The sequence below is a fragment of the Thermobia domestica genome, chromosome 8 (genome assembly GCF_964235325.1).
Source record: "Thermobia domestica chromosome 8, izTheDome1.hap1.1, whole genome shotgun sequence".
NCBI classification, from domain to species: Eukaryota; Metazoa; Arthropoda; class Insecta; order Zygentoma; family Lepismatidae; genus Thermobia; species Thermobia domestica.
The window spans coordinates 185,251,041-185,273,250 of record NC_137461.1 but is presented as its reverse complement, the minus strand read 5'-3'; the positions used below and the strand labels follow the sequence as shown (position 1 = coordinate 185,273,250).

Below are 22,210 nucleotides of genomic sequence, written 5' to 3'. Positions count from 1 at the left end.
TTTTCTGTTCGTTCAAAACGGTAGCTTGTTAATAGATTCATTGGAAAAACACAGGAATATGTAATTGAGTCGGAGGGCACAATATTACTGTATTCACTAAATTAGCAACATTACAGATTTTTTAAAAACAAAATATAAAACTCCTTTATTTTGAATCAAATACGGCGCGTGTATTATACTCATAAACAAACTAAAGACAAATCAATTCCTGCGTAGTAATCGTGGTTAAGTGGTTCGACCAGTAACCTGAAGGTAGTCGAATCAAATCGGATGCACGAACGACCAGTACTTTTTTTTTTTTTACTTTAGAATTTTTGATGGCGATTGATCGGCGATGACACATGTTTTATTTTCTTCTGATATTAGAATACTCGGATGTTTCAATACTTGAACTATCAAATCTTCAAGAATAAAAATAGTAATAATAATAATTATTATTACCTCATAGAAGATTAAAAGTTACGAGCTTATTATCGCTCAGGGCATAACAGCACAACAAGAAATATAACATTTGGCAAGAATATGTCGGTTTTGTTTAGTGTTGCTCACGAGAAGAGGAATTTCTCATCTCGTTTCTGATACAGACTGAACAAAATTGAGACGAGAGTTAACATTTTACATTTAAGACGGGTTCAAGGCTAACTCAAATTATCGTCTCGCTTTGGAGATGGAAATCGAGACGAGACGAAAAGTATCGTAAACATTTCTTGTTTTATCTCGATTCTCAAAATAGTGTATGTCCATTTTTTAAGTAACAATTGCTTTGTAGACTGAATCTTATATGTTATTTTGTTACTTTGTATTTCGGAGCTCATTGAATCTATTATGGTCTGTGTAAGTATTTTTGTAGCAAAGCTTTTATAATTACTTCTGCATATCCTAAAAGTTAGTTTGTTATATGCTTTACTGTTCAGTGATATTAAGTTATTTTTATTACAGTTATCTTTCTCAAATCGTACAGTAGAATACTTTGTACATGAAACTTCAGTGGAACGCTTTGGTTTAAAAGTTTGGTAGTTGTAGAGGTGTGTCCTGGAGGTTCAGACACCCTCCCGAAATCTCGATTTATCTGTAAGTTTTGCCTAACTTTAGGGCAACTTTAAAAATTTTAATACAATTATTATTATTATTATTATTATTATTATTATTATTATTATTATTATTATTATTATTATTATTATTATTATTATTATTATTATTATTACTGAAAATTTAATACGTCAATATTACATCCTATTGCAATGTAAATAAGTGTACTGAAGTTGATAGGAAAAGAAAACGAAAGGATAAGAGATAGTGATAGCTAAAGGATAAGAGCGATTAGTGTTCGAAGGGAAATTAGAAAGTGTTAGCTCCTGGACAACGTTAATATCGAAATTTCGGATGCCTAAAAAATTAAGTAGGATTTGTCTTCATCACGATACGATACGCGTAAGACGCTTTCTTCGGCTAAAAGACTTTGGATTATGTATGCGTTATATTGATATTTTAACAAAATATACATACCAATATAAGAAAGAATACTTCCTATTTACAAACTTTGGTTGAACGGATATATGGGCGTGTTGGAAATGGCGAACGAAAATATTATTTTTAGCAGTAGGAGTAATAGTGGAAGACGTTCGGAATAATTGCTCGGATACAATATCGTTTCAGATACATTTGTGACTCATACTAGGCCCTAAGCATGACCCTGAGCGGTCGTATTCATGAATTGTTTGCTAAACACGTTACGTCTTTCACCACAGTACGAATCAAGGTTGTAGACAGACATGTGACGTCAATTTGCTAGTATTTTCCCTGTGAAGAAAGCAGTCTCCACTCTAACTTGTAAGACCGAAAGAAATTGAGCATTTTTTATTTTATTACACATCAGAAGTATGAATATGATAAAGAAGTTTCATATATATCAGAAGTATATATATCAGAAGTATCATAAAAACAACTTACCGCAGCGAGAATCAAACCCGGGACTCCTGAATTATGAAACCAATGCTCACGCCACTACGCTAAGACTTCTCAGTTAAGTAAGAGTCAAAAAACACTCGTTTATGAAGCAAATTGCACACGTTTACGATAACGACGAAACACACTGATTTCTGTCATGATAAAATATTATAGTCGAGAGACTCCAAAAGTTAAATTAAAAACAAAAATAGACCTATAGTGCCTCAGACCACTTTCTTTTCTGATTCACCGAAAGTATCTCCGTATCTTGCTATTATTGCAATCACAAATATCAATATCCAAAAATGCCTGAAGTTCTTTCTCCACTAACAAGGAAAAAGCAGACTTTGGTAAATTAAGATCGGGGCTATTTTTTGCAAGGTGATGATGAATATTTAAAGTGTTCATATTACAAACTAGGAGAGCGCAATGGCCTAATATAGCATAGAAAAAGCGTCTTAAAGTTTTTGACTCGCCGCATATGTCGTACGTTGCGCAAATTTATTAAGTGATGGCGTGGCAGAGTGAGAAGCATTTGTGAATTACGCTCCAAGGGTTACGGGTTCGGTTTCCGCTGGTGTCAACTTATTTGTTTTTTGCTTCAACCAATAAAGTAGCCACTTGTAGCTATAAGTAAAATGTTAATTCTCCACATGTTTATAATGAATTAAAACAATAGAAATATTCAAATCCGTTGTAAAATCTTTCAATATTTCATGGTAACTGGCAACAAAATATAATCTATTTTGTAAATATATTGATACCACGAGTTATATTATGGTTACCACAGTCGTTGTGTAAAAAACGTTCTTATGCTTCATGTCTACATCTGTTGATAGTGTGTATATTACAAGCACTGGTACAAATGGCACGGGAGATAAAGAAGACATGTCCCTTCCAATCTTGGAACTGAGGTATTGTGCCCCCAATAATCCGATTTGAAATGTGTTTTGGGGGAGAAATGTGATGAATTGTGTCCGATTTCCACAAAGGAAAATGAAATGAAATTGATATCCCCCAGAATAATCCTCAAATCTGCCCGCCTCACAATGTTGAAGACAACTCTGCTCCCCTGATATTCCACAGTATTTTTTTCAACATCATAAATATTTTGAACAGCACTTTAAAAAAATATGGGAACGGTCTTACCCGTCCTCCCCCAATATTAGAGACACATATACGCCGCTTAATAGAAGTGGAAAAAGGGGTAATCTCCTTTGGTTATAGTAACATTCATCGACATTATCGTCTATGTTAAGTTTACTCATAAGACCAGTTAGGCCTACATTATTACAACGTAATATGTCACTTTCCACTGAAAATACTGTTCATGGATTCTGGCGTGTTCAAAACACGAACACTTTTAGATCTTCAGAATAAGCTCCCCACTTCTTGAGTTTGGATGCCAGCAGTTCTGCACCACTTTTGACAACCCCAGGTAATTTAATTCAGGTTGAGTATCATATGCAGTGGCGGTTCGTGAGTATATGATACGGTAGTCCCAAAACGTACATAATAAAAATGTATTTCCGTAAAAAAAAGAAGAAGAAGTAATGCAAAGGCACAAATAATATCATATATATATATATATATATATATATATATATATATATATATATATATATATATAATGAATATAATGAAGTTGTTTGTGCCTACATTAAACTTACTACAAACATAAAGCAAAATGAATAATTTTTAACTTACCTAGCATGTGGTGGGTGACCTCTGTTAAATATAAGAAGATAGGAGAAGCCTAATGGGAACGGTAAACAAAGTCCATCCGACGTTTCTTCTCTTTGGCAAATAGGTCAATGACCTTCCCATTAAAATCACTTATATCATTCACAAAACTTTTCTCACACGATAACATTCCTAAAGCACTGAGTTTTTCCTCTTTCATACTGTTCCTAAGGAAAGTCTTTATCCTCTTCAAGGCAGATAAACATCTTTCAGCCTCAGATGTAGACATCGGCATTGTGGCTAGCAATTTTAACAGCTTTACAGTTTCACTAAATGATTCACACAAACAGTCTTCGATGAGTAGAGACAAAAGTGGAACAGCTCCAGAAATAGTTTTTAGTTCTTCCCTTTCATACAGCACTGCAAGTTCGCTCTTCAGTCTATTCTTTATTAAAACAGGATACTTTACCATTTCACTAAGGTATTCGTCAGGGAATCTTACGTGATAGTTGTCAAATTCTTCAACTAGGAATATGTTAGTAGCTATGAGATGACCAGAAAATTCAAATCTATTTTTAATTTCCACTACTATTGTGTCACACACTTCTCTCGCATCTCTTTTCATGGTGTCTGATTATTATCAGTGCGTGGCCTTTTTGATGGAATGTTATCAAATTCCAACTCATTCCGAACTTCCTCAATTATAAGATCAATTTCCTCCTTACTTTCTGAATGCCCATTTCGAAATTGAGAATTTGTTCCTTCACTTTAACGGGACCTGTGATTTTCTTCTGCAACTGTGAAAAAATTATGTCAACGTGAGGCATGATTCTATGTAAAAATACAAATGTACGATCTTGAAGTCCTAGTTTATATGCTCCAGCCTGTTCAATGGTACTGTGCAATTTAATATCTTCACTGTTTTCAATTGTTTCCATTACCTCAATCAGTTCTTTTCTGTACTCATACACTACATTTACTTCACGCGAATGAAAGTTCCGGTTAGTGATGTACGAGGCAGTCTTCTCTGTACAATAGCATCGAGGATTTTTGTTCTTTCCGTTGATTTTGAAAAAAATGCGCATATCCCAGACAAATGTGCGAAGAAGATACGAGCATGGTGGTTTATGGATGCTGCACGAGACATTATGAGATTAAATTGATGCGCATAACAGTGGATGTAGTTTGCATTGGGATATTTATCTTTTATGATTTTTTGCATCCCATTTGTGCATCCACTCATAACCGAAGCACCATCAAAACTTTGTGCTATTAGTTTCCCTGGATTTTCGCTGATAATTAGTTATAGTTTTTGGATTAGGAGCCACAAAAGTTTTGAATGCCCTAAATCGAGTTCTCGTATTTTCTTCGGAATAAGCACATCATATTGTGTTAACTGATAGTTTGGGTTTGGCTACACTTTATGTACAGTGTAGTATAAGACGTACAAGAAAATTTTTGATTAAATGAAATATATTGGATCTTCGATCAGAGATCGACAAAATTTTTGATCGGCTTTTAAATCTAGTTTTCGTATTTTTTAGGGAATAAGCACATCATACTGAGTGAAGTGATAGTTTGGGTTCTCCAGATATAAGGCGTACAAGAAAATTTTTGATTGAAATATATTAATTTTTTTGAAATATCACTATATTATTTTGAAGATTACTATATTTTTGAAGATCACTATATTATTGTCACGATAATCAATCATCATATTACACCTTCTATTTCATCTACACTCAATATATATTTCTTTATTTAATCTCTTGAGAAAATGAGGTCTTATCTTTTTTCTTATTTTGTTGCAATTGAAACATTTTCCTCCGAAGAAATTGCAACTGCTAAAGTCTCCATAAGTATAAACAGAATAGCACTTTCGAAGCATGAAGTATTGAAGAAAGCATTATTATAATAATAGTAAGAGCAAGCGTAAACAAATTATTAACATTTGGACAATAGCTTGATTCCGTATGTTTGTGTGTGCTGTTTCGGTCTACTCTAGAAATTTAATTTTAAAAAAACTTTAGATGCTTCCTTAAATTTGTGGACGAATTCTTGGCTGTTGATAAATATTTCCCGCCAGAGCACTTCAGACACTACTTTTAAATGCTGTCCACCATCACCCTCAGCTTTTAAGAAAAAGTATTTTTTCAAATGTTCAAACGGTAAAATATTTTCGTTCTCCTTCTTTATAAAAACAACACCAACCATAGTAATTGCACTCGCAGTTCACTCACTGAACGTATTGATTTGGAGCTGTCAAAATATATGACAAATCTTCCAGGTGCTTGCAATCAGTACAGGTGAATTCCCTGAGGTTATGCTCACCTTCTAAAAACAGCAAATGGCACTAAAATATTTTCTGTTTCTCTGTGTGTCAGTGACTGGCTATCAGTCATCATTGACATACGTAGTTCATGCTCCATGCTCCATTGCTCCATTCTGAGAAATTTACTTAAAGGAAAGAAACATTAGTTTCCAAAAAAATATACATATATTATAGTTACTTATCCGAAATATAACGCAAAAAAGTAACGCAAACTAGGTATGTTACTTAAAAATTTGTCCAAAGTAACTGTTACCGTTACAGCAACTTTGGAAAAAATGTAACACATTACGTTAGTTCCCATGACTGGGTAAAAGACAAAATACTTCAGTTTATCCAACAGGCTACAATTGAATAATTTAATGGTTTTATACCGCAGAATTAATATTTACTACGTGTTATTTTGTTGGTTTGTTCGGAAAATAATATCCCTTTTAGCACCTAAGCTATGCGAGACGTGCTTAATGTGGAATCAGAACCACATGAGCCCTCATCGAGAATCGAACCAGGATCTTTTGCGAACATTCCATGACTGAAGGCCAAACTGTATTCAGAAACAATAAAATTAGTAAAGGAAACATTAACACACACACACCAGAAAACATTAGCTTGGTTCACGACCTGGTAATGGCTGACATGCAACTTACTGTTCGGAGGTTAGCTGAGATTACTAGCTTATAACTCGGTTCAATAGACACAATTTTACACCAACACTTAGAGATGCACAAAGTACGTTGTTCAGAGACCGTTGTTCAGAGTCCGTTGAACGAGTCCGTTGTTCAGAGACAAATTTAGTCTTGTTTAAATAACTTTCTTGCTAAATGTGTGACGGTACATAAAACCTGGGTGCATCACTACGATCCAGAATCCAAGTAACAGAGTATGCAGTGGCGGTACCATGATTCTCCGCCCTCCAAGAAATTCAAGTCAATGCCATCACCTGGCAAGCTTATAGCCACGATGTTCTTGGATAGTAAGGGCGTACTGTTCATTGATTATCTCCAGGGCCAAAAGACAATTACAGGGACTACTATTCACAATTGATTCCGAAAGATTATTTATTTATTTATTTATTTATTTAGAGAGAAGAATACTACAAGTAATGATACCCATTTACAGTATTCACAAAAACAGATAAAGATATAATAGTAGAATAAACAAACAAGTGATAATTTTAATGACTGGTTAATCATTGATTCAGTCACTTAAAGAATTTGCTACTTTTTTAAAATTTAGTGAAGGACGTTCTGAATGGATCAACCACACAAAGTGTTGTAAAGATCACACATGCTCGAAATAGGTGAGTTTTTCAGGATTGGTTTTGAATCTTCTACAATGAAATGAACCAGCTTATGGAAGTCTTCTAACATTGGGAACTCCAAACTTCCGAAGCTCAAGTAATTGCGACACTTGGATTTTGTTGTTAAAATTTCATATAGAAGGCAGAGTAACGGAACTTTTACTCTGCTGTCGAATGATACAATGTCCAGTTGTTTAATTAAAGACTGATATGTTTCAAATTTAGGATATATGCCATTTTCTCGAAAACTAAGTACCTTGCGAATTTTGATTGTACCATGTCTATTTTGTGACTGTATTGTTTGCTTGCAGGTTCCAGATTTCGGCAGCGTACTCTAGTTTCGATTATGTTGAATATCGTTTTTAATGTCTTGTTTCTTTAAATCCCTACCAGTTCTTATTGCATACCCTAAGTTCTATAAGTTTCGCTCAATTTTTTTTAATGTGATGGAAAAATGTTAGTTTAGTGTTAAAAGTGACCCCCGAGGTCCTTAACCCTCTCAAAGTCCTCGTTTGGAGTTTACACATAAGGTCCACGGGTCCATTTGGACCCATTATGTATATTCGTGACTTTTTCATGTATATGTCTAACTGTTGGAGTAAACCGATTTTATTTATTCAAGTGTTATCGTTAAAACATCTTGACATGTGTACTGAAATCTTGCACATTGTACAAGAATAGGACTGAAATGTGCACATCACTCCGACACTCTTGTACAAATTGTGAGTACTTTTATATATACTTATGCACAGACCGTTAAAATTGTTGATTTATGTAATAAACTTTTGTTTCTATTTCGTTCGTAGTTCTATGTACTTTTCCTAACATTGTAGCTTTACGTAATTACTTGCTAAAATATTTAGATTACAGTGAAAGAAATAGTTATACAAAATCCGTTATACAAAATACTCCCTTTCTTCAATATCTCCCTCCGATCACAAACGCGTATACACACAAACATACAATAAATTTGATAGAGTATATCCATAAACAGTTAAAATATTATGGTATATAATGTAGATGGAAGGATTTGGTATATATCCGCGAAAATGTAGAGCGATACAGGCAGTGGTGCAACCACAAATAGGGCAGGGGGCTGGTCAGACATCAATATATCCATGCATGTATGATGCAAAATATATATTGTAATGTCCCAGAAGCTTATGTTTATAAACATCTAACATGTGCTCCTATTTATAAATAACAACCACGTGCACCTTACTATGGAGTACTATACATGCAGACGACAGAGAGACCATTCGACAGGGGAACATCAGCGCCACTGCCTCACCTGGAGCACCTATATAACCGAATTTCTACGACAAATGTAAGTTTCGAGTGGTCAAATCCCCTTTCTTGACTTGCAGTGGAGCCTGGGAAGTAACTCACCCAAACATAAAGCCTTAACTTGCAGTGAAGCTAACGGTTCCTTTTCCTCCTGGCTTACAGTGGAGTTTTGTAGGGATCTCTAACCCCTCTCTGCAGTGGAGCAGCGAGTGTCCTACACCGTCTCACGTAGTTCGCTACTGAGAAATCCTTCCCGAGAGTGCCAGGTCGAGGGGTCACCTATTCCTACCTAATATTAGAGAAATTACACTAATGTAGTATTCCTGTAAAAAAAAAATGTTCATAGAGGATGTTATAATCAAAAATCGGTAGTGGGAAACGATTCCATACTGTAATTTTGTTCTACCTACTCCTGCGCATGCAGAACTTTACAATATCCATCAATGACAATGATACTTGCCCCCAAACGAAAATATGTGATTGCACTACTGGATACAGGTGGAAAGTGAAAGTAAGAGCGCCAGAGTCAACGATAACTTCAATGATCGAATATAGTGTACAAATGAGTGAAGATTGCAAGAATATTCCGATGTCTCACTATATTTGAAGGAAATTCCCTTCATTTCCGCTGCCGCTATGAGTTTCCCGTTTTGTGAGAAATTTCCCACCAACGTCCAAAAATTATAAATGAGTTTAGAAAAGCGACGCGTGATCTTAAACAGGTGCATCTTAGTGAGCAATGGTCCGAACACAGCACAAGTTCTACATAGTAAATTTTATGGGCCAAATGGACCTAATTTAATTATCTGTGGCGATTATATTATTTACATATGCGAGCATAGTAAAATTAGTAAAAGTTATGAAGTAGTATGAGAAGTTTAGATGATACACTTTAGTAATTATGAAACATTGAAAACGAAAATGGGTCAAAGTGGAACTAAGGACCTTAAGAGGGTTAAACTCTTCGATCCTTTTAATATTGACGTTACCAATGCAATAGTTATATTTTAGGGATCTGTTCTTACGCGAGTATGATATTATAAAACATTTATTTACATTAAGGGTCAGCCCATTCAGTTGACATCATTTACGTAAAAATAGCATTTATATCATTTTCTAGAGATACCGGGTCACTAACATTACTAATACATCTTCCAAATTTTAGGTTATCTGCATATAGTAGGCTGAATGAATTTTGCAGGCTATTGGGAATATCACGAATTAAAATTAAAAATAAAAGTGAGTCAAGGCTTATAAAACCCCTGAGAGCACTGAGTAACCGTCAGTTTGTGTACCACGGTACGATACTTTTTAGCGACAATTTTTGAGATATGAAGAAAAGAAATCAAGTGCAAAATCTGAGAGGTTTAAACTTTTCAGTTTGTTTAAAAGGACATCATGGTTAACTGATGTCTGCATATGTATCATCAACCTGCTTTTTGTCTTCAAAAACGGATATAAAGTCAGTAAGAACAGTTAGGTTTGTAACAGTAAATTTGCCAGGTAGAAAGCCATGTTAGCTAGGGAGGTTATGAGTTGTATGTGCAATAATGGCCGTTGATGAAGAATACTTTCAAAATTTATTTCTGGTGCGCTTAGTATAGCTACATGTACTGGTCTGTGGTGTTCGATTTTGTCCGTTCCATTACACTTAGGAATAGGGCAAACAGTGGAAGTTTTCTACTTTGTCAGGAATTCACCTTCTACCAAGGACAAGTTGAAAATACGTGCTAGGGGAACAGCAAGTAGGTGCATGCATCCGTTAATTATATGGTGGGAATCCATCTGGACCACAAGCTTACATGAAGTTATGGAGGACATGACATTTCTGTGAACCTTTGCTAAGACCATAGCTAGAATTAGTAATTTCCGGTAAATTAGAGTCAGATATAAGGAGTATGCGTGATCCCACTGGACAGATTGTACACAGAATATCAAAGAAACATTCATAGGTGGTTAATTTCGGTGAGGGGAAATATGCTATACATATAAGAAGTGACATAATATCACCGATATACACACCGCCTCCATCCTTTTTACCCACTCAGTGGCGTATTTAGGGGGCTGGCTTCCGGGCTTAAGCCCCCCCGAAATCTTACTCAGTATAGTAAAGTAAATGAAATATCTTGCAGAATTTTCACATTTCCAGGCAAAGCCCCCCCGAAAGTTAGCAAAGCCCCTCCCGAAACAAAATCGTAAATACGCCACTGTACCCACTAATGTGTCATGATCATGTCTATTCATATGGTATCTAGAATCTAGCACTTCATCATCTTTAATACTGGATTTTAACCAGCTTTCAACTACAGCTATTGCACTGCAACCATTAAATAAAATGTTTTTACAAAAGCCTGAAAATCTACTACGCAATGCTTTGACATTGTGAATTGCAACTATAAATATGTTTTTACTCACATGGTTTGCATTGTCCTGCTTGCGTGATAAATGATGGCATTTCTTGGTTGTTTCTACCTCGTCTCAGGCAGTGCCTTGAAATGCGCCCTGTCTGTGCTATGCGGGATTTCGCTGAGATCTTAGGGAGATGCTTCAGTTATTTAGGAGGTTGTCTCATTTCCATTTCGAGATTTCGAGGAGAGGGAGGGAAACTGATTATGATACTTCGAAGAAACAGCCATTCGTATCATCTGAATTACCATCCTCAAGGTCTCAGATGTATTTCTTTCCATCGATGTTCGAATACTTATATTGCAAAACTCTGCATTCTTGCTGTCTCCCTGTCATGAGATGCTTTCGAAGCCTGTATCACTGGTTTCTCGCTTTGTAACTATAATCCTTATTGACATGGAAAGCTGTTCCTTTTAATTTATTACTGTTTCTAGGAACGCTTTCTTTCGTTGTTTCACGTACGAACTTGCACACTATCGGCCTCGGTTTACCGGAACGTGGTCTTCCGGTACAGTGATCCTTCATTATAGCGTCCGGTGATAGCATAATGTATAGCTTATTTTCAATTAATTTTTTCACAGACACAGTCGAGTCGTCCCGTTTCACTGTCTTTCTCTGGTATTCCGTGGAAAACAAGATTCTATCGCCTTTATCCGCTTTCTAGGCCATCAATATGGTCCTCTAGAGATCTATACAAGATTAAAGTTCGATTACATCCTTTTTTAATTGTTTGAGTTCCACTTCTATATTTTCAATTCGTACAACAAATGTGTTCACATTATGAAAGATTTGTTTTACCTCGTTCATGACTGTATCATTGGACGTTTTTATGATATTTGGAGCATCATCTGTTTCAGTTCCGCAATTTCAGAATGTTGATTCATGTTCGGGGGATCCGGGTTTTATTCAATACCGCCTATAATTAGTAAAGTAAAAACAACAGTTCCAAATGCAGAATAGCACATTTTGTAATCAGAAGCACTTTCACTACCAGCACTATTCATACGGATTGTGACTCGGAAGCTACCTATCGTCCCTCACCATTGTTCCACTGACTTGCCCATTTCGGATAGCTTCACAGCACACTAGAGTGAACCACCAACACGTATCTCCTCATCAAACGACCCCGAGCACAATATAGGCAATCACGGAAAAACGCAGAGGGATGCTACACAGGAAAATGCTGCAGCTGCAGGGCAATGCTTCTGTTCACAGTAGTCACTTTACCGCAGCCGCTATTGTTGATGCCGGGTTTGAAATATTTGAGCACCCTACCTACTCCCCAGATCTTGCCACAAGTGACTTTAACTTGTTCCTCAAGCTTAAGCAGCACTTGAGAGGGACAAAATTTGCCAACGATGTGCATGTTATGCTGAATCTCGAAGAAATGGTTGCTAGCACAGCCGTCAAGTTATTTTGAAACTGGTAGTCGTGCTCTAGAACATAAGTGCGAGAAGTGGATAACAGTGAGGGGGGACTATGCGGAAAAATAACATACCTTCTGTCAGGGACAGTAATTGTGGAACACTCCTCGTATATATATATATATATATATATATATATATATATATATATATATATATATATATATATATATATATATATCGCAACAACATTCTTTTTAGAGAAAAATATTTCCAACCTTTTTCCTTAAAAATTTCCACTTTATGCAAGATTTAAGTAGCATTATAGTGCAGAGTCACCTATCGGATTACCTAGTAAGTTCGAAAACCAACTCAACTACTATAAATCAAAGCATTCGTTGATGGCACATTGTCTAAAAGATTCGGTGAAACTAAAGAAAATCAAGTAGAAACTCTGCCCCTATTTCCTGTTTATTTCAAACATTTATTATTAATATCTGTAGTAAATTGCAAAAACAAAAAAGAAAGAAAAAGAAATAGAGAGACGAATACATGTACTTTTATTGGAATTATTGTGCTCATATCTTACTGTACTGTAGGACGGGATTCCTTTGCACTAAATTAAGGGAATTTTAACGAAAATCGCATGTAACTTGCAAATGTAATTATTTAGAACACTCTATTTTAAACATATAATACCTAGATATATAAGGAAAACATTCGTGTAAGTGCATTAGTAAACATTCAGTATGACCATGTGACCATACCATGTGACCGTGTGACATTCAGTATTGAAATATGAACTTTGGTACAAAATAACCCCATAGGTGAAGATACTTTGCACAACACACAAAAAAGTATGTTCAACACACGAAGATATCATTTCTGTACAAAGTTTTCTCTTCAGTATTTATAAATTTCACTTCTTACACAAAACTGCATGCAGTGTAACAAATACTTATATTAGAATGTTGGTACCGGTATCGATACTTAGTATGAATTACCGATATTTGTAAAGAAAATTATGTATTTTCTGGTACCGGCACAGGAACCACATTCTGATAGTTTAGCATAGCCCACAAAATTGAAAACTCAGGAACAGAAAATATCCCCGTGAACTGATTTATCTGATTCTTGGGTCTTTGTGTCCAAGAATATCATCCCAACCGTTATCAGCGAAAGATTTACAGGGTTTGAGGCTTTCAGGCTGAAGCCCACCCAAATTGCACAATTTTCTTTTCTTTTCTTTTTTTTTTTTTTTAAATCTAATGTTAGTCATTCATATGAGTATAAGCTTCAAGCCCCCCTCCCAAATTCTAGTGATTTCTAAACAAACGAAGCCTTTCTGAGTGAAGCCCCTCTCAAATAATTTTTCTGGACCCGCCACTGTTCATAATTTATTTGCATTAAGAAATTCATTTTGACACCTACTTAAATAGGAAATGTATCTAAATTTAGAAGGCAGAAGGTACCAGCAGTAACAATTTCCTTTCTAAGGGGTTACTTTGTAACACTAACTAGGGGAGTACATGAGCTGGTACGCGGGGATCTGCATATGTTATATATCGTTGGAAAGGTCACACCGAGTATACATCACATGTGAAATATCTCGCTTGAATGGGGCATGTAGGGGGCGTGGCGGCCATTTAAAGATCAAAACAAGGCTCGCTCCGAAACACCAGAAAACGTGGATAAAATAAGAAGCTGTGACGTAATTGTTTTGGAACGTGGTATATATAGGTTTGAAAGGTAGCTGAATACGAATCTGACATCAAATATTTGCAAATCAAAACGGCGGGTTCAACATGGCGGACACAAATTACAAAGAAACAAGCTATGAATCTGAAATCAGGTATATGGAGATATTCGACGTTGTTGTGTATGAATCGGATGCTAAAAGTGTAAAATTCAATATGGCGTACAAAACGTAAAACACTGCTTCAACTGAAAGCAGGTATGTAGAAGTTTTCGTGGTCGCGGTATATGAATTCAATGTTAAAAGTGCAAAATGCAATATGACGCATCTAATATGGTGGAGAGAAGGTGCAAAAGTACAGAATGGACTTATGAGTATCGAGACGAGCCTGGGCTCCGTCTCTATCTCCTCTCGATTTGGAAAAGCACACAAGATCAAAATTACTCTCGATATCAGTATCATCCCTACTACGGAAAGTGGACATTTATCATACATATTGCTCAGAAGTGTACACGACATAATGTGAAAACGGAAAGACAGTTATGGAAGCATAACGATATTTTAAACGCTTACTTTTCACTGTCATTGTTCGAATCTTCAGATGGTAGAATATATGAAAATAATTGCAACATACCCTACAGAGGCCATTCAATTCGAGATATTACAGATGTGAAGAGTAGTCAATGCAGCTTTTCAACGATATATAACACATGCCGATCCCTGCGTATCTCTCCGGCGGCGGTGGAGGGAGTTGGTTGCCTATGATTGCAATCTGTTCATATCATAAAACTTTCATGTGCACTACAAAACCTGCCCTGCATTCTGTGCCTCAATTTTGGCATAATTGTATAGCAAAACAAGTTCCCTGTTTATTGTAAAACACCATCTACTTGCTTCCTTGTGTACTATAGGTATTTTTCTACTACTGTGTAAGAATAACATATGCCCGTTCTGTACATATCTTTTTGCATTTTTCGTCCGCCACATTCGATCCGTCATATTGCATTTTGTACGTTTAACATTGCATTCGTATTCAGCGGCCACGAAAACCTCTATCTACCTGCTTTCAGTTCCATAGCAGTATTTTACATTTTGTCCGTCATCTTCGATCCTCCATTTTGAAATTTTACACTTTAGCAACTGATTCATACACAGCGACGTCGAATATCTCCATATACCTGATTTCAGATTCATAGCTTGTTTCTTTATAATTTGTGTCCGCCATGTTGGATCCACCATTTTGATTTGTAAACATTTGATGTCAGATTTGTATTCAGCTACCTTTCAAACCTATATATACCACGTCTGAAAACTATTACGTCATTCTTATTTTATCCACGTTTTTTGGTGTTTCGGAGCGAGCTTTGTTGTGATCTCTAAATGGTCGCCACGCCCCTATAGGCCCCATTCAAGTGAGATATTTCACATGTGAAGTATACTCGGTGTGACCTTTCCAACGATATATAACACATGCAGATCCCCGCGTACCACTTCGTGTACTTCCCTAGTAAGTAAGTATACCGATGCAAAGTAAGATTAGAGGCTGAAACCACCTTCTCCCAGTCTTACTTTTTTATGGCTTTAAAACGTTCCACACTTTAATTTCAACTATTGCATCGAAGTCCCATTATACACAGTAGTATTCTACGAAACTTACTTAACTTTGACACTTAGATATCATCTGCTATTCCGGGTAAAGTTATATGTGTGCTATTCCGTGGTGTCATTTGAAACTCCCGTGAGAAAAGAGGGCGAGCCCATACCTACGTCACACTACTTGTGTTAGGGTTCTTTTCGTCATCTGTAAGCTGATATCTTTCAAAATTTGTCGCCCTTTACAATAACTACTTTCCATACATCTACAACAACAAACTCTCCAGGCAATTAGAACTGATGTTAACCGCCAACATTATAGCCGAAATACAGTCAGATGTTACATGTTACGGTACCAGTGGAAACTTTCTCTTTACTGTTCATGGTTTTGTCGACAGAGGACTGTGAAACTCTTTTCATATTTCGTGCAAAGTTACCCCTGAAGTGCAAAGTACGGTAGTCCACAGCACATAATTACGCAAGCAAAATTTCCGCTATAACTTGTGTGCCCCCCCCCCCTAGAACAGAAGAATTATGTATATTAATGTATTTTATATCAACTTATTAATTAATTTTGTATAATTTATTCATTCAGATGCTGAAACCACTGGTGTTCCTAGCAGCTTGCTTAAGCACAGTACTTACGTCTCCAGCCATCACTGCCAATACAGCAAATAGACGCCCAGGGCAACAAAGGCCCGGAAGGTTCTTGTCATTGCCTGTAGCTACCAAATGCAGTCAGAGTAAGTAATAAACTTTTCTTCGTTTATTAATAATATTACATTCGTTCTTGTTAATACCTAAAATCGTCCTCCTCCGGTTATATACGGTCTGGAAATGGAAAATATTATTTTCTAAACAATTTCTTTCATAAACAAATGAATCGAGCTTAAGTAATTCAGAAATCACTAGCAAATCCAAATTTGGATTGCATGGAACATAACTAACTCTATGGACTATGGAATCAGAGGTTCAATGCCGCGTTCACAAAAGCTCTTGATTGACTTATGTCCTTAGTTTCTGGTTTGTATTCCTACTTTTATAAGATCCATCTTAATATTGTCCTCCCATCTGCGCCTAGGTCTTCCTAATGATCGTTTTCCTATTGAATTTCCAGTTAAAACTTTGAACGTGTTCGTACTCTCTTCCATTCTGGCCACACGACCTGCCCACCTGAATCTCCTAGACTTGATTACCCTAACAATGTTTGGTAAATGGTATAAATTATGCAGTTTCTTCTTATGAAGTTTCCAACCAGTGGCGCAACTAAAGGCTTGGGGGCCTCCCCGCAAACACCGTGGAGTGGGGCCCCTTCTCTACGTCCCACTTCATGATTTGGAGCCCCTAATGGCTTGAGGCCCCCCGCAATGCGGAGTCTGCGGAGCCCTTATTTACGCCCCTGTTTCCAACATTCCCCATTCTCGTTTCTCTTGGGTCCGAATATTCGTCTCAGGATCTTATTCTTAAAGACCTTCTGTTTGCGTTCTTCCTTCAGAGTAAGATAACATGTTTCGCAACCACACAACAAAACAGGCGTGATTATCGTTCTGTATATTTTAAGGTTCAAATTCTTCGATAGAATTCGCAAAGACAAACAATTTTGAACTGAATATCACGAATTCCCTGCTTTCAGTCGACATTTAATGTCTTCACGGATATAATTTTGGTCTGTTAATATTGCTCCTAGATATTTGAAAGTATCCACTTTGTCGAAAGTATTGTTATTTTGACGCATCCATAATTTACAGTATTACAATTCCAGCGAACTTCCATGTATTTAGTTTTCTTTGCATTTATTTCTAAATCCATATCATGGCAAGCGTTTAATTAAAATCTCTGCATTTTTTTCCATTGTTCTTCTATCATCCCCTATCACAGTGGTTCTCAAACTTTCCGATAACGCGGAACCCTGTTCATTCGGAAAGTGATCTGCGGACTCCCTTGCAATGCTATCTAAAATTTCACATGATTTTAAAAATATACTAATTAGAATCGCCAATGACAAGAAAAAGATCAAGAAAAATAATACAGTAAGTAATTTATTCTAAAGATACATGATAGTTTTCTAGTGAACAAAATTTCAATTCAAAATACAGTAACTGCAAAATCCTTTTTTAATTTTTTTTAAAGGAAATCCACTTGATAAACAATGTTCTCAAATGTGGGGTTACTAATGTAAGGAATGAAATTCTTTCAGTTTTTCCATAATTGCATTGAAATCTGGAATTAGTTTGCAATACCTTTTTAGACAACTCTTCATATTCACAGGGCAGAAATTTAGTAAAGAAGGAAAATATTTAAATTTACAAACGTAGGTATAATTTCTAATTGTTTTATTTTCAGTAACTGAAAAGAATACTTCTTGCATAACTGCTATGAGTTCCATTTTATTACAACACGTTTTAAATTTTAGGCGTCGCGGACCCCTGCCTAGGTCCCGCGGACCCCACTTTCATAACTATCGTCCTGTCAGTTTTACATCATCAACCTACGCCATAACCTGATGAATACCATTCACCTCTAGGCCATGGTTTCTATCCTTGACTTTCCTTAACCTTTGGCGTGGGGACTCGGGTTCGATGCCTGGCAGTTGCTCATGTAGTTCGGATTCCACGTTAATCAGTAGGTCCCGTTTGCCTCTCTGCTGAAAGGGATGTCTTGAAAGGGACTCAAAGTCCATTCAGCTCAACTTTACTTTCCTTACAACGTATTGCAAAACAAAGTTGAATAATAATGGTGACATATCATCTTGTTTCAGGTCATTCTCGACTTAAAAGCTCGTGAACAAGAATTTTGCTACTCGGACTTAGTTTTGAGATTCATTTAACCATATTTTTCTTAATCTTATTAGCTTCTTCGGTATTCCAAACTCTTTGAGAAATGGATTATAGGTAACAAATTGCAAAAGGTAAGTTTGAATATCGAAAGCCGTTTTAGCCATGAAATAATTTGATTTTCTGTCATTCATTCTTTGCATACATATGCTTCGGAAACTTTGATATTTATATTCTAATTATACTAGTTTCTACATACGCTTTCTTGAACCAGTTCAACTGAGCTCCATAATTGTCTACCAGAGATGTTAAGTACGCTAATTTCCCACGTTACCTTGCATGTTCTTCAAGATTAGAAGGAAATATTGAAACAGGCGGTAGAACGAGCCATTCATTAATAAAAGTGCATACGAATCCAAGGCGTAAATGCCACTAATAACACGAGAATATTTCCCAAGTGTAACATCTAAGAGACCACATAAATGGTAGTGTTGAAAAATGTCCTAGTTCGGGTCCGAGTCTATTGTCCTGACTGGAAGCAGCAGCCCGTGATTCACGATGCCCTTACAATCTAATCAAACGAATAGAATAACCTTCCTGGGCGTCAGTATAGACTTTGCCATAGACTGTGAAGTAGGCAGAAAAATGTCTCTTAGTATATTATCTTTAGAAAATTCGTTTTCTGCCCAGGCCCGTAGCCAGCCCTAAAACTTAGGGGGGGCCCGGCTGAAGTTAGGGGGAGGGCGGTCCAACCATATGATAGTTCATGACCATATTATAGTTTTTTGCAAGCCTACTGTAAAACTTTTAGGGGGCCAACAAAAATTTAGGGGGGCCGCCCCCCTAGACCCCCCCTGGATACGGGCCTGTTTCTGCCTTCAATGAAGGAAGGGATTCATCCAAAATGAATTTTTGATATTTCGATGGCGAATGTCTATTTCGTTTTCACGAGGAACACCTGTAATCTATCTGTTTCCGGCTCTGGAATTTCAAGACCATTTTCTTTGCATATCTCCAAAAATTTCTTGATAAATTTGTTCGCATGTTGTTCGTTAAGAGTCATATTCTCCAGACCTCATCTTCGACAGCGTTTGAACTAGTGAATCAAACCTTTCGACACGTCTACATCTACTTGAGATAAGGCGGACCTCAAATTTATAGCATGGCAGCAGTCATCTCAAATTTACCAGCCCAAAAGCATTCCTTCTCTTACAGATCACACTAATTTGCCGGATAGAATGATGGAAGTAAATAAACATCACAAGTTCCAGATTTGGTTTAATACCGCATAATAATATAAATAGTTGTTTGGTAGATAAACTGTATTAATAATAATAATAATAATAATAATAATAATAATAATAATAATAATAATAATAATAATAATAACTTTATTTTAAGTGCTATGAACAGCTCATAAGCAAAAATACAGCACTATGTTAAAATCATTATATAATCATTTTAAACAGACCAGAAATTATATAACATAAAATTACTATTAGAGCAGGATAAAGCCTTTGTCAGAAGAGTAATATATTAAAATTATAAGGTTCAAACTGATATATAAAACAAAAAATAAAAGAAAGCTGTCAGTCTCAAAATATACGATTAAAAGAACTATGCAAATTAAAGTCTCATTTAACTACCATTTAAAATAATGAAACGACCTTACTTAAAATTTGACCTTGACATGCAGAAATCTCTTTCACTTATTGTCATATTTTAACGTAAAAGACTGGTTCTTTGAGTAAAAGATTATAACATAAAAATACACTGAATATACACAATAACAATAAAATAAAGATAAGCAGCTAGAACCCTTGTCATATAAACCCTTGTCATAAAGTTAAAACTGTTTAACCCTTTGGGGATCCTATGGTACAATTTGTACCATATGCACTTTTCATGGTACATTGCGTTATTTCTCTTCTATTTGAGCTTTTTCGTCCGGTTTTTTTTCTGTTTTCCAAGTCCAGAGGCCTTGTAGAAGACATTACGTATGGTTTCAGACCGTCCTGCGTCCAGACATAGGAGGTGATGACGTCATAAGTCAAAAATTTATTTTCTCATTTTCTAATCCTATGTTCAATATTTTTTGGCGGGCTTATTTTTCTACGTAGAAGATTGAAATTTTGCACAAACATTCAGTCCACCGAGTAGTATTTACCAGATTTTTTGTTCCGATGTCAGTGCCAAAACAGGGGGGAACCAGAGGGGAAAAGGGGTAAAAATAGGGATTTTTTTACCCCCAAAATCCCGTTTCTCGTCATTTTCCCGCCTCACATACAAGATAGGACCACGTGAGTCATACCGTCTGAAAGGCCGTTCTATTCTGAAGAGAATGACGGTCGAATTATTATTCTAGGGTAATTAGGGACGTCTCAGGGATTTTTTGAAAAATTTACTTCTATATAGGGAAATATGGGGCATTGTCGGTATATATATATTTTTGGCGGGCTTATTTTTGAACGTAGAAGATTGAAATTTTGCACAAACATTCAGTCCACCGAGTACTATTTACCAGATTTTTTGTTCCGATGTCAGTGCTAAAACAGGGGGGAAACCAGAGGGGCAAAGGGGTAAAAAATAGGGATTTTTTACCCCAAAAATCCCGTTTTTCGTCATTTTTCCGCCAAATAAACATGATAGGACCTCGTGAGTCATACCCTCTGAAAGGCCGTTCCATTCTGAAGAGAACGACGGTCGAATTATTATTCTAGGGTAATTAGGGCCGTCTCAGTGAATTTTTATCCAAATATACTTCTGTATAGGGTAAAAGTGGGGCAAAGTAGAGAAATTTTCTCTGGCAGGCCTATTTTTTCACGTAGAAGATTCAAATTTTGCACAAACATTCAGTCCACCGAGTAGTATTTACCAGAAGTTTTTTTTTCGATTTCTGCGTAAAAACAGGGGGGGTCCAGAGGGGCAAAAGTTGAAAAAAGGGAAATTTTGCCCCAAAAAATCCCTTTCGTCAGGAATTTCCCGCCTTAGATACATGATGGAGACATATGAATGGTACCGCCTGAAAGACAGTTCTATTCTGAAGAGAATGATTGGCGGATTATAGTCCTAGGGTAATTAGGGTTGTCTCAGGAATTTTTTTCCCTGAGATCATAGTGTTTTATGGTACTTTGGGGCACTGTGGGAATTTTTGATAAAAATTCTCCCGCCCTTACTATTCAAGATAGAAACTTGAAATTTGGCCCACACATTCAGTATACTAAGTACTATTTCTCAGATTTTTTTTAGATGGCTACGATCACACAGGAGGGGTCCAGGGGGGGCCAAAGTTCGAGAAAAAAATTTTTCCCTCCGAAATTTTCACTTTGACATTTTTTTCCCCGCTTCTGGTATATGGTATGAGCACGCAAGTGGTATCATTTGAAAGCCAGCTCCATTCTGAAGAGAATGAGGTATGATCCATGATCCTAGGATAAATAGTGACGATACAGTAGCTGCTTGACTGAAAGTCTAAAAAATAGCCCAAAAAGCCAGGATCCCCAAAGGGTTAATTTTGTAAGAAATGCTCTGATATTTCTCCTAACATTTGTTCATTTTAAATTGTAGGACATTGTCATCCTTCTTAGTATTTCACGTTTTAAGTTTAATGCAACCAATGTCGATTGATTCCTAACACTATAAGTCGGCACTCTTATTCCTATATTTTCTAAGCAATATTCGCTACTATATTTATTTTCCAACACCATTTGAATAAATAATTTATCAGTAACTTTCCTCCTTTCCGATAGTTCTTGAAGCCCCCAAAAGGTTAACCAATATCCATATTCATGTGCATAGTAATCTTTTTTCATTTTATAACACAGTAGCCTT

General features: G+C 36.2%; 1 protein-coding gene across 1 annotated transcript in view; it reads left to right on the top strand.

The window, feature by feature from the left end:
* The window catches only part of slf (C-type lectin domain-containing protein slf), a 158,306-nt gene that overhangs the window by 27,699 nt on the left and 108,397 nt on the right, over positions 1-22,210 (top strand). Inside the window, exon 2 of the mRNA XM_081769305.1 lies at positions 16,201-16,348. Within this exon, the coding sequence (XP_081625431.1) occupies positions 16,201-16,348 (148 nt within the window). The remainder of the gene's footprint in view (positions 1-16,200; positions 16,349-22,210) is intronic.